This window comes from Microcebus murinus, chromosome 13, assembly GCF_040939455.1.
Source record: "Microcebus murinus isolate Inina chromosome 13, M.murinus_Inina_mat1.0, whole genome shotgun sequence".
Lineage (NCBI taxonomy): Eukaryota > Metazoa > Chordata > Mammalia > Primates > Cheirogaleidae > Microcebus > Microcebus murinus.
Genome location: NC_134116.1, coordinates 76662070 through 76675461, shown reverse-complemented (window position 1 = coordinate 76675461; position 13392 = coordinate 76662070). Strand labels below are relative to the sequence as shown.

Sequence of the window (13392 nt, the reverse complement as noted above, 5' to 3'; positions counted from 1 at the left end):
AAATGGCAAGAATATCAAAATGGAGCCAGGCTGTTAGCACTGAAATAGAATAACTACAACCCATTTCCAGAAGTGAAAAAGATAGTAGGCTACTAAAGCAACTAATATCTGGGGTGAAAATGTGTAACAAACGGAAGAGAGGCTTAGAGGACACATGGAAGTAAAAACTGTTGAAACATCAGACCACAAAGTGCTTCGAAGGAACAGCAACCTGAGCAAAAACCACTCTTCAATTCTTAAAGAACAAAAACAATACCTTAAATATATACAATTTTATTCATCAATTATACCTCAATAAAGCAGGAGGGAAACTTCAATAAAAAATAACAAACTAAATATAGAACAAAAAAGGTAACAGGTTTCACTTGTATCGTTTTAGTTAAAAAGGGCAATCTATAATGTCTTCAACTAAGACAATGATGCAAATATGCAAGTACGGCTAGGATGTGATTTTTATAGGGAAAAAACAACCAGAAGAGAAAGTTGTTTCCTATCAGCTTTTTTACCAAGTTGATTTAGTCAATGCACCTTCTTTAATCAGTCAGGTGAACACCACAGGTCCTCGTTCAGTTCCTCAAATTTTAAAAATGCAATAAAAACACAGGAAACTAACCAGTAAACTAAAAAAAGGTGAACCTTTTTTAAAGAAACATACGCTAAGGACAACAAGGACAACAAAAATAATCATATAAATTTACCTACCAGAATTAAAGCACAGTATTTTTGGTTTTGTTTTTGGTCAGTTATATTTAGTTTTGAGACTTGGATGTTTCAAGATTGTTCCAAATTTTGTTCACTTTTACATAAATAGCCCTGATTACACCAGTCTGAGGAAATTATCGGCGTAAATTCCATTAAATCCATCAAGGAAGGAAAGGTGAAACCACTTGATTCCTATTCTTCACTTGCTCTTAGAAGAACCAAAGCTTTATTATTCAAGGCCATGAAGTCTGAAACCTCTTAAACATTACATCTCCTTTCACAGAAGAGAATGCCCTTCCTCTACTATTTCAAGACACCTTCCACACGCAAAGTTCAAAGTATTAGTAGCTACCCCCCTAAGGTACCACCTTAATCACCCTGGCATATATATGAATATCTTCATAAAGCAAATCAAACAACCAGGAAATCCTTGCAACATCAGCAAAGAAAAACTATAAAACAATATTCTAGAAAAAAATGTCGAAATAACTTCTTAAAAGTTACAATGCTTAGATTTTTAGACTAAGATAATCACATACAAAGCAGAATAAATGTTCATCTACATAAACTCAAATTATAAGCATATTTTCCATTCCAAGGAACAAAAGGCTTTTATTTTATTCTCTCCTTGCCCTATCACTTACACACTTTACTGCTTATTTTACTTGGGCCCAGACAGGCTCTTTCTATTTAATAATTTGAAAGAATTACGAAAGTTCTCTTTTCAGGGAATCCTGAAAAACCCAGATAGACCAATACCATAGATATGGAGACAATTTACTCATTTTAATTTCAGATCTTTTAAAAAAAATGTTACTAAAAGGGAATTACAGAGTTAGCCAACATCAGAAGGTAACTACTCCCTCACAGCACAAATAGTTTGACAAAGAATTTATATCAATAAGAAAACTAAGCCCACAGATACCTTATTTGCCCCTTTTTTTATTTTAATAGATTTAGGGAGCACAAGTTGAATTGTATGTGTGTGTATATATATATATATATAAATACACACACACACATATATATATAGTATAGTGGCAAAATCTGGGCTTTTGGTGTACCCATCACCCAAATACTGTACATTGCACCCCACAGGTAATTTTCATCCCTCACTCCCTCCCATCTTCCCCACTTGAGAGTCTCCAATGTCCATTACACCTGTGGTCCCCATTACCAGCTGCATCACCGCCTGAGCTCCACCTCCTGAGCTCCAACTCCTGTCAGATCAGTGGTGGCATTAGACTCTGCATTATGGTGAGTTATAGAATTCTTTCAGTATACATTATAATGTAATAATAATATAAATAAAGTACATAATAAATGTAATGTACTTGAATCATCCCGTAACCATTCCCCCCAACCCCCGTCCATGGAAAAACAGTCTTCCATGAAAACAGTCCCTGGTGCCAAGAAGGTTGGAGACCACTGCACTACATACTCTGTGTGTCCTTACCTAGCCATAGTTCATTTCCCACTTATTACTGAGCACATGTGGCATCTGTTTTTCTGTTCCTGAGTTACTTCACTTAGGAAAAGGGCCTCTAGTTCCACCCAACTTGCTGCAAAAGACATAATTTCACTCTTTCTTATCACTGAGTAATATTCCATGGGGTGTGTATATCATGTTTTCTTTACACACTCATCAGCTGATGGGCACTCCGGTTGATTCTATATCTTTGTGATCATGAATTGTGCTCCACATCTTTGTGACTGTGAACTGTGCTATGATAAACACTCAAGTGCAGGTATCTTTTTGATACAGAGATTTCGCTTCCTTTGGGCAGATACCCAGTACTCCTTAAAAAAAAAAAAAAAAAAAGAGGAGGCTGGGCACAGTGACTCATTCCTGTAATCCTAACACTCTAGGAGGCCAAGGCAAGAGGATTGCTTGAGCTCTGACTGAGCAAGAGCAGGACCCTGTCTCTACCAAAAATGGAAAAAATTAGCCAAGCATGATGGTACTCCCCTGTAGTCCCAGCTTCTTGGGAGGCTGAGGCAGGAGAATCTCTTGAGCTTGAGTCTGAGGGTGCAGTGAGTTCTGATGATGCAACTGCACCCTAGCCTGGGCGACAAAAGGGAGACTCTGTCTGGGGGGGGGGTTGGTTGCACACACAGTGTTATAGAAGGTAACAGCTCTATGAACCGTAAATTCTAACAGTAAAAAGATTTTTTTATTAAAGGTAATCCGAAACTTTGTTTCACTGATTGAGCATCTTAAGACCAGGATCATTACTCATTTTCACACTTTGAAATAACTACACCTTGTCAAAAGTAACTTGTGAGCACTGTCAGGACTCCTACAGTCCACGGTATCTTAAAGTGCCTTCTATAGTTTTCTTGAGAGAGCAAGGGATCCTACCAATAATGATCATATAATGGTGATTTTAATATATATTTATAGTACAAAGGATTTTCACATTTTCACATCTGATCTAACAGGAATATTATTATTCAATGTCATAGTTGAAACCATTTAAGTGGTATAACCAAGTACAAATAATTAGTAAGGGAAATAAGACTCAAAGCTACACACATACACACACAGACACATAGCTAAGAAGTTAGTGACAAAAATTCCCAAATTCTTGTCTTAAAAGAACAATTGTCTCGGCCGGGCGCAATGGCTCACACCTGTAATCCTAGCACTCTGGGAGGCCAAGGCGGGCCAACTGCTCGAGGAGTTCGGAACCAGCTTGAGCAAGAGTAAGACCCCATTTCCACTATAAATAGAAAGAAATTAATTGGCCAACTAACATATATAGAAAAAATTAGCCAGGCATGGTGGCGCATGCCTGTAGTCCCAGCCACTCAGGAGGCTGAGGCAGGAGGATCGCTTGAGCCCAGGAGTTGGAGGTTGCTGTGAGCTAGGCTGACTGCCATAGCACTCACTCTAGCCTGAGCAACAAAGCGAGACTCTGTCTCAAAAAAAATAAATAAAAAAAAAAAATTGTCTCAACTATCAAAGCTGCAACATATTGGCCTAAAAATATTGTAATGGATTTAGGAGTCAAGAAATCCAAACTTCAACCCTAGTCACTGTGGGAATGACTTTATTTTTCCATTTTGTAAAAGTGAAGCTAATATTGCCTAACTTTTCCTAAATCTGAATGGATCTTGAAGACTGAGATGATAAGAATAAGACTAACAAAAAAAAAAAAACTAAATGACTTTGAAATATCTCAAAAAGAAATCTACATACTGTTAGTTTTCTTAGGTGTGGTAACGGTACTGTAGTATTATTAGACTGTCCTTTTGTTGTAGGTATGTTTCTTAAGCAAATTTTGTCTTTTATCCAATCTGATAGCTCCTTTAATACAATGCAAGTAAGTTTAATTCATTTAGATTTATTATGATTAAAGAACTAGAGCTTATTTCTTCCACCTAGGTTTTCTGTTTATCATTCTTTTTTTCACTTTTAATCTCTTTTTCCCTATTTTCCTGTCCTCAGTGTTTGAATGACAAAGCTGAAACTGCTGCTGATGTGGAAGCAAGAAAATTCGCTTCTTGTGTGGGTGTATGTTCATCCTTAATTTTCTAACATTCATGAATAAGTTTAAATTTTCTAATAGTGATTGGCTCCTAAACAAGAATGAGACCCTTAATAAGTTTTAACTACCTACTGAATAGTCCTTCTGCCCCACCCATCTTTGATATTGTCGTAATTTTCTTTTTTTAAAAAATACAATTTTTAACAATGTAATTAAATTTACCAACACCTTTTATCAATTCCATTGTTTCTTATATCTTCCCAACTTTCCTCTGGCTAAATACAAACTTTAATGATTATTTGAATGAGAATCAATAGTTGGTAAACTCCCTTGGTACTTCTAAATATGCCCCCTTCCTACTCCCCAGCTTCATTCCTCACAAGACCTTTTCATGCGAAATCACCTACAGAATGTAAAAGTAACCTACTATCCCATGACTCTATAGCTTTGCTCACACATGGTTTCCCACCCCTCCATGTCCACAGAATAAATGACCGTTCATTTGTAAACAAGTCCAAACCTCCTCCATGAAGCATTTTCCTGAAGTTCTCTTCTCTCCCCCGGAGACAAATAATCTTTTCTTTCACATATATTTACCATTACTTACACTAATAAAAAGTTGCACACTGCAGTCATTTGTATTATGTTTATCCTCTATAACTGCAGTCCCCAGCCCCAGAGCAGGGGCTGCAAATCACTACCTGAGCTCCGCCCCACCCCACTGAACTTCCGGTCCATGGAAAAACTGTCTTCATCATGAAACTTCGGAATCCTCCGCACAGCAGGAGGTGAGCAGCGGGCAAGCTAGGGAAGCTTCATCTGTATTTACAGCCACTTTGCTCCCCATCTCTGGCATCACCACCTGAGCTCTGCCTCCTCCACACCCAATTCGTGGAAAAATTGTCTTCCATGAAACAGGTCCCTGGTGCCAAAAAGGTTGGGGACCACTGCTATGTAACACCAGAAGTAAAGCTGGTTCCCAATCTTTTTCTCACTGGGGTACATACAGAAAATAGTATCTGTAGAGCCTACAAGAATATACAGACAGGTCTGTTCTCACGAGACTGGGACTGGTGGAGTGTCTCTGACCAACGCAGTTATACCTCCTGGCTGCCCACGGACTACTTTCTCAGCACAACTGTAACCCATTCACGACACACTAAAAGGGAAGCTCCATAAAACCAGAGCTTATCATAGTCACCTTTGTATTCTCAGAACCCACATACACCCTGATATGATGTAGATCTCCATGAACACTTCCTGAAGGAACAACCACTCTCTATAAAAAAACCAAAAATAAACAAAAAACCACTATTAGCTTAAAAAAATTCCTCCCCTCCGACCACAAAAAAACTCAATACCTATCAGGCAGAGGTTTAGTAGATCACTAAAATAAAAAGTACTACAATAAAAGCAAAGGTAACAATACTCTAACTCCACTGAAAAATACTATGATTAAACCACTACTTATGAGTAGGGAATGCATGGATGGCTCTTGCACCTATGAAGCATTTTAATAAGAATGTCTGTCACCTGTAACTGAAATAAACATCCAGTTCTTGTTTTAAGTTGGAAATAAATTTTTAGTGGTAGACAGCTTCAGCCATGTGGATTACTACAGATGGATAATCTAGGCAAGCTCATACATCTCTTCTTTAGACACAACACACTTTTTAGAAGAAGCCAATGGTCTTTCTTACAGAGATGCAAAGGAAAGGATAAGCCCGTGAATGCAGGGCTATAGGACCTCACAGTCAATCATGTTCTACATAACACATCTTATACTTTACACTATCACAAAAGTCTTCTTGATTACTTTTGTGAAAGCAAAGACTTTACAGTTTTCCTTTTAAAACAATTTAGATAAACTATCACTCTCACCTCCTTCCAATACAAATTCTGTACATAAAATAGTAAATAGTCCAATGGTATACACAGGTATTTTCAACAATCCTGGGTCTCTAGGAGTTTTCAATTCAGCAATCTATAATCCCTCATATCTAGCTCTTACAATTTTCTCCCAACACCTTAAAGTACTGTAGAGGAATCTGAATATATTACCCTCTTCTAGCCCATGATAGAGGGAGAGCAGATTTCAGACAAGATATGTAAGAGCAGGGTGGGTAAGTGCATCATAAACCAACTAGAGATGTTATTCCAATAAAAGATAGGCGCATAAGGGAATTAAGTGTAATAGTATGGCCTCAAACTTTCAGAAAAACCTGAAAGGGAGTAATATGGCCTGAAGCTGACTTTAATACACATAACCATTTTCTAATAATGACAAAACGCTGGCATGCTTTATTTTTAGTATAAAACAAGGTTAAGTCTTCTAAAAGTAGTATTCCCAACTTATCTAAACTTCTAAAACATGTTTGAGGCTGTCACAAATTACACCAGCTAATTTTGTTCCCAGACAAAAGGAATAAAATCTTTCTACAAACTATTCAACAGGGAAAGACAATCTACATTCTTAGCTTTAATGTTATAATTTAATCCACTTAGTTTCAAAATAAACTGGTGCTTCCTCAGAGGCATATATTACAAATAAACTAATGTTTCTTATGATGAAAATGAACTGACATAATTGTATTTCATAAAATAAATTTCAATTTTGGTTAGTATTTGTTGAGCTAACAGAGTAATCAGTAGTGCCAGTGAGTACTTCTTACCACACAGAGGGGAGCAAATCACTTTACAAGGGTAATAACAGTAACAGCCAACAGGACACAGTGATTACCATGACCAGGTACTAGTCTACTAGATGTTATTTTACCCCTCGCTCACAGGTAAGGAAACCATGGCAAAGAGAAGTTAATGTCCAAGGTCATATTCACAGCTAGGGAAATAAATGTGGAATCTCAAAACAGTTCAAATCCTTTTTTTATAAAAATGGTACTGGCAAAGAAAAAAGTGTCAAAAGTGAGTAAACAGCTTTGTGGATTAGTCTGTCAGTGATTAAAATGGTGATATCACTAACCTCTAGTAAATGGTTGTAAAGGAAGAAAAATACATTTACTGTATTTTCGACAAATTCTATAACATTAAAAAAAAACTTGGAAACTAGGCAAAATTCATATTTAACTATGTCAAATTCCATGCTCTTTATATTATCTAAAACATGATTAGAGCTCCCAAAATGACGACAATGATATCACTAATCATTTATAAACTCTCAAAGATCAGAATTTTAGATTCAGAAGGAAACAAGTATATAAGGAATATTTATTAAAGATCGTCTGGTCCAATACCTTTATTTCACAGATGAGAAAAATCAACTCAGAAAGTTTTAAGAGACTTTCCCTTACATATCTAAATGTCAAAATCTGGATTAGAATTTACTTTCTGGTCCAGCTGCTCTTTTTATTACATTATGCTGTCAAATACATAATGAAATACTATATTAAGTTCCTGGAATAGGGCTACTAAAAGAGAAACCAAAATAAAATTAGATTATTTCAATCTAAAAAATTAAGGTTTATGGAAAAGAATTATACAAAGTCTACAAATGCTTAAATCTTTCCAGAGACAGTACAAGTTTCAGAAGAGCTAGGATATGGCTTTAAAGGTAGGGAAAAAGGAACTTAGTAAGTGACAAAAAGGAGGTAGACTCTATCTTTGGGGACTTGGTCAAAAGCCTAGAACCAAATAAGACAACAAGATATGTTGTGATAAAGTCTGGCTGAAACTGGCCAACATGGATCACAGTAGGGTAGATAATTAACCTACTTTGAGATCTATTATAAAATTAGCCAAAGGTGGAAGGAGAAAGCCACCAAAAGGTAAGCAAAGCCACATACGACCGTAATATTTATACACACTCTACATAACTGAATATGGATTTGAAACAATAGTTTGTAGGCATTTTAAAAGTTTCAGATCCCAATAGTCTTACCTTTGTGATAACTGCCTAATATTAGAATGAACCCATATTTCTACTAACCATATAACTTTACCTTCTAATAATCACTAAACACATAACCTGTCAACAACTTAGTACGCTATTACCGAGTTAATCTTGCCATCTCATCGTTTGAAAACATTAAACTCCCCAAGTTTATCCTAAAATTGAGGAAATTTCAAAACTAACATGACAATCACTTATGGGAAAACAATATAAAATTGTATCTAGGGAATATAACTCAAGTTTTATAAAATGTCAAAATATGCTCTCGAAGGTAAAATAAGTTATATTCTTTTTGCTGTATTTTCCAGATTTTCTACAATGAGAATGTATCATTTTTAATGTCCAAAATATATGTCAGCTAAATTCAAAAGATCAGCAGGCTTAAATAAAACTTTTATAATACTTTTTATAAATGGTCTGTCTCTACTGAGCTCAAACATGCCCTTGACCAATCATTTATATGATAAAAGACTCCTTATTTTTCAGGCTTGCTTTCTTCTTAAATCAACATATACAGTATATGCAGCAAAAATTAGATAAAACAACAGCAACTCACACTTTAATGTTGCTATCATACAAGCACTTTTAATAAATTATTAACAAACTATTAATAAAAAATAATGATTTTATTAATAAAAGAATTACATCCACCCTATTTCTTGAGAAAGAACACAGAATATTATCATTTAATATAATATTTTGGCTACCTAAAGAAACTATCACACATGCACACACCCCCAACAAAGCATAGGCTTTGATGCTTTCCACTCACTTTCCTTTTTCCCCCCAGAGCGATGATAAATTGCACTGACCACACATACTCTTACCTGGACCCCCAGTGAGTCTCAGACAATGAGAAAAAGCAAACAGCCAAATTCACCTATGCCTTTTCTTCAATAAGTAGTTTAAAGTTGACCATGCTCAAAGTGATGTGCTAGGCACAGGCTTTCTCAGAAGTAAAGCCTGCCAGACTCACTTAGCACCTAACTTGTGGCCTTGGCCTCATTAACACCATGTTCTAACGGATCTATCTCACCCCCTTGTGACTAGGGGTGGGCAAGCGGCCAGGCCAGTGTGCCATCCCAGGATCTAACTCCACCCACCCCCTGAAGCAATTTCTCCTTTACCCAATCCCCTTCTGGGACAAGCCCTTCCCAACAATCCCTTCAGAGACAATAATGGCAACAGTCAGAGCTAACATTAATGGAGCTAGCAGTTAAGTAGTATCTGCTGTCTTGTAGCAACCATGCTGGACCACCGGGATTGGCCACCAAATACTGCTCTATGACCTCCACTTCAATTGCAAAACAGAGTCCCTCTACATGTACTCTGCCATTTTTCCCATTATTTTACACTTATTAATACTAAATATTAGGAAGCTACTTTGCCAGGCCCTTAAGTCTGAAACTATGCAGAAGTGGGTGTTCCAGATCAAACTGCAGAAATAAAGGATAGTCCTTCCCCTTAAGGCCCTCACAATCTAATAAGAGGGGGGAATTTTACAATATAATGGGAATGGTAAGTACCACTGAGATTACAAAAATGAAATTACATGAGAAGGACAGAGAGTAGGCTGGACAGGGCTAGGCTTATTCAAGTAAGGCTACCTGCTTGAGACAGGTACAAACCCGCCAGACAAGGACAGTTAAAGTGTTTCAAGCCTAGCAAAACAGCAACTACAAAGGCACAAAGGTAAGTGTCTTTGTTTTTCCTCATCGTCAAGTTTGTAATTCTCAGAAGATGGATGGCAATTTTCTTTAAAGACTAGGACTTAAAGGCCAGGTGTGGTGGCTTATGCCTGTAATCCCAGCATTTTGGAAGACCAAGTTGGGAGGATCACTTGAGGCCAAAAGTTCCAGACCAGCCTTGGCAACAGAGTGAGACTCCATCTCTACAAAAAAATTTTTAAGAGACTGCAAATTACTTTGAGATATTTAGCACTATTTTGGGAATGCATTAGAATGTATTAAAATATGAATACGGACACACCCAATTTTAATAGCACCTTTGGAACAATCTCATTTGGCCAGGCACTTTCTGTATTTGCCAATACACACACAACACATATAATTAATGCACCTGAAAGAGCTTCAGCATTTGACATCCTTGAGATCAGAATCCCACTTACTCAATGTGTGAACTTGGCAAATGCATGTCACACTGTCCTAATCTTATTTTGACACATATTGTTTATTTGAATATTGTTTGTCTCCATCAACAAGAATATAAACACCATGAAAGCAGCGAGGTCTCCACATCACGACTGTATCCCCAGCACTCAGCACTCTCTAGCATTTCGTAGGTGCCAAATGTATACCTGATATACAATACTTGGGTGAATGAAAAACAGTAAAGAGCATCACACCACTTCTGAAACCTTAGACTTTGACAATGAACTATGACCCAAGGATGGGTGCAGCTCAGCAATATGGAAAAATTATCGCAGTAAAAGGCCTAATCACCACGTGTTTTGAGATTGAATAAGATAATAATTGGCATATCTGAAGACAATTAGCATACAGAATTCTCGGAAAATCCCTTCAATGTAGTCCCTTTAATACCAATGCTTTCCTAAAATGTAAATTGTGAGAAAGAACAATCATCCATTTGGCGACATAAATTCTTCAAGGATTCATCTTTCAGTATGATTTCTTTAAGACCACAGATTTTAAGTCCACCTGATTTCAGCCATGTTTTATACCGTTCCTCCGCGTGCAATAAAGAATATGCTTTCATAGCATCTTGCTAATCTGATTCACCACTCGTTCCAGAAAAATACATAAAATGTACCAGCCTTGGATGGCAGATTGCTTGGGGATCTCCTATATGAAATCGGTTACATTTTTTTTAAAGGGGCCAGTGAGACAAGAAACTGAAGATTTCAGAAGTCTTTTTTTTTTTTTTTTTTTTTTTTTTTTTTTGCTGTGTGGTCGATATCTGAAATTTCAGAAGTCTTTAGTAACATAACCACTAGGCCCACGTTGCAAAGAATAACTTTTTTTCGGTGATGACTCATAAATTAGGATCCCCTATAGATAAGCTCATAAGCAGCTAATGAAACTAATTTGTCTCATCATGTGGAAAAACTGTGGTCCTTTTGGCCAAGCAGGAAACACCAAGTTTTAAACGCGCCCACGTTTTTGCTGAATTCGGGACTTTCAACGAGCATTATTAGCACTTTTCCCTTATTTAAAAAGCCCCAATAAAACAAACACAATCGCCCTTGCAGTCAGTCCCCGCACAGACACACGGAAAAGCCACACATGGATGTGTCCGGTGTGTTGAAGTAAACAAAATGACAGGAAAGCTAATGCTGCTTTTCAAGATTAACGCGGATTCCCGGTGACAAGACTGCCACCTGGACACATGGCTGGCAACCAGAGAGCCCGTGCCTCTGAGAGAGTAGAAAATGGAGAAAATTCCAACAGCACTTATTTAAAGTTTCCACCCTCACACACACCCCTTTCCCCCAGCCCGGGGCCGGGCACTCGGCCTCGCCGGCGGCGCGAGGAGGAAATCTGCACTTGACTTCCGTCCTCTCCTGGGGCAGGAATGAGCGCCCGCCCGCCGTCCGAGACCCTTCCTTCCTGCCCGCAGACCCGCGCCCGCCCGGGGACACCTCCCCGCTCGGCGCCCGGCCACACGGAGACGGAACCGGCGCCGCCCCGCGCCCCTTCCCCGCCACCCCAGCCCCCGGCCGCGCTCCGGGCCGCGCGCCCACCCCCCGCGTCCCCACAGGCCGGGCGCGCCTCGGCCCTCGCCCCGCGCCGCGGGAAGGCGGGAGCAGCGCAGCCGCCCGCCACGTCCAGGGCGGTCGCCCCCTCACGGCCACCGCGCGCCGCCCCGGCCCGCCAGGCGGCTCCCCCTCCCCCGCCGCCCGGGCGGCTAATCCCCCGCGCGCCCGCCCGCCCGCGCGCGCAGTCCACCGCCGCCGCCCCCGCGCCAGGCCGGCGGTGAGGGGCGGGGACCGGCGCCGCGCCGCCGCCCGAGGGGTCCCGGGCCGCCCCCGCCGGGCGCCCGCTGCACCTACCATGGTACAGATGGAGGCGAATTTGGAGACTGTCATTAGGATTTCCATCCGCCCAGCGCCATCTTCCACCCAATCACGGCGGCGGCGGGCGGGGGAGGAGGGGAGCCGGGCCGCCCGCTCGCACTGCAGCCCGCGGGCGGACCCCGAGCCGCCGCGGACGCACGCTCCGGGCCTGCTGGGCTGCCGCTGCCGTCGTCGCCGCCGGCGCTCAGGCACTCCCGGCCTCGGGCCCCAGCCCCCGCCTGCCGGCCGCCCGCCCGCCCCCGGCTCCGCCCCGGCGCAGGGCGCAGCCGCTGCCTCGGGGCCCGCGCCTGCCCGCGAAGCCTCCCGCCGCACACCCCGCCCAGCGGCTGGGAAGCGGCTCGCGAGGCCCTAATGCCCGCTCCGCCCGGACCGCCCCGCGCGCGGCCCCGCCCACCCCGCGGCGCCCGCCCCCGCGGCCCGGGAGCGCGTGCGGGGAGCGCGGCCGGCCCCACCCCGCGCGCGGTCGGGGGCGGGGCCGGGGGCGGGGCCGGGGGCGGGGCCGGGCGGGCGGCGGCGCCTGCCCGCGTCCCCCGCGGTCCTAGAGCCGGCGCGCCGCCTGCGGGGGAGGCCGGGCGCTGCGGGGGCGGCGGGGACCCGGGGACCCGGGTCGCTCCTGGCGGGAACTGACTCCCGGGGCCCGGCCACGGGCGGAGGGACGGCGACGCTGCCGAAACACAGAACGGAGGGTAACTCTGGGCGGGGTGGGAGGAAACTTGCCTCTGTAGGATCAGGACATCCCGGGCGAGTGTCCCAAGCACTTGGTTTGTTTCTTTTTGCACATATTGGGTGACTCACCTGGGTCAAACACCGTAACTTGGGAAAAGACAAAGCAATTAAATAAAAGTGAGGCAAAGAACAAATTATATATGTTTGCCTCTGAATTAAGAAGAAAGGCAAGTGATGGACAGGAGCAATCCTGCCTGCCTCCCTGCCTGTTGGCTGTAAATGTAGAATTTATTTCTGAATGTCTGCACATGGGGCTGCAAAGTATGGACGAGCTCAGCCAAGCAGTGATGATGGTGTTGCCGGAGACATGAAGCCCCACCAGTGAGAAAATGTCCCGTGGGGAATACTTGAGCAGTGCTAGCTGGCTTGATGGATAGTTCCTCTTTTCCACGTTTATAAAACTCGTCATTGCACCCTGTTCTCCACGTCTGGCGGCTGAACGTTATTTTTTTCCCATCTGAAAAAGTAGTTCAAGGCAGTAGAATAACTTCATAAATTCTCTTAGAAAGCTT

General features: G+C 41.8%; 1 protein-coding gene across 1 annotated transcript in view; it reads right to left on the bottom strand.

Annotated features, from left to right (window-relative positions):
• Positions 1 to 12386, bottom strand: part of USP12 (ubiquitin specific peptidase 12) — an 83546-nt gene extending 71160 nt beyond the window's left edge. Inside the window, exon 1 of the mRNA XM_012744042.3 lies at positions 12131 to 12386. Coding sequence (XP_012599496.1) covers positions 12131 to 12178 — 48 coding nt within the window. The 5' untranslated portion in view covers positions 12179 to 12386. The remainder of the gene's footprint in view (positions 1 to 12130) is intronic.
• Between the last annotated feature and the right edge of the window lie 1006 nt (positions 12387 to 13392).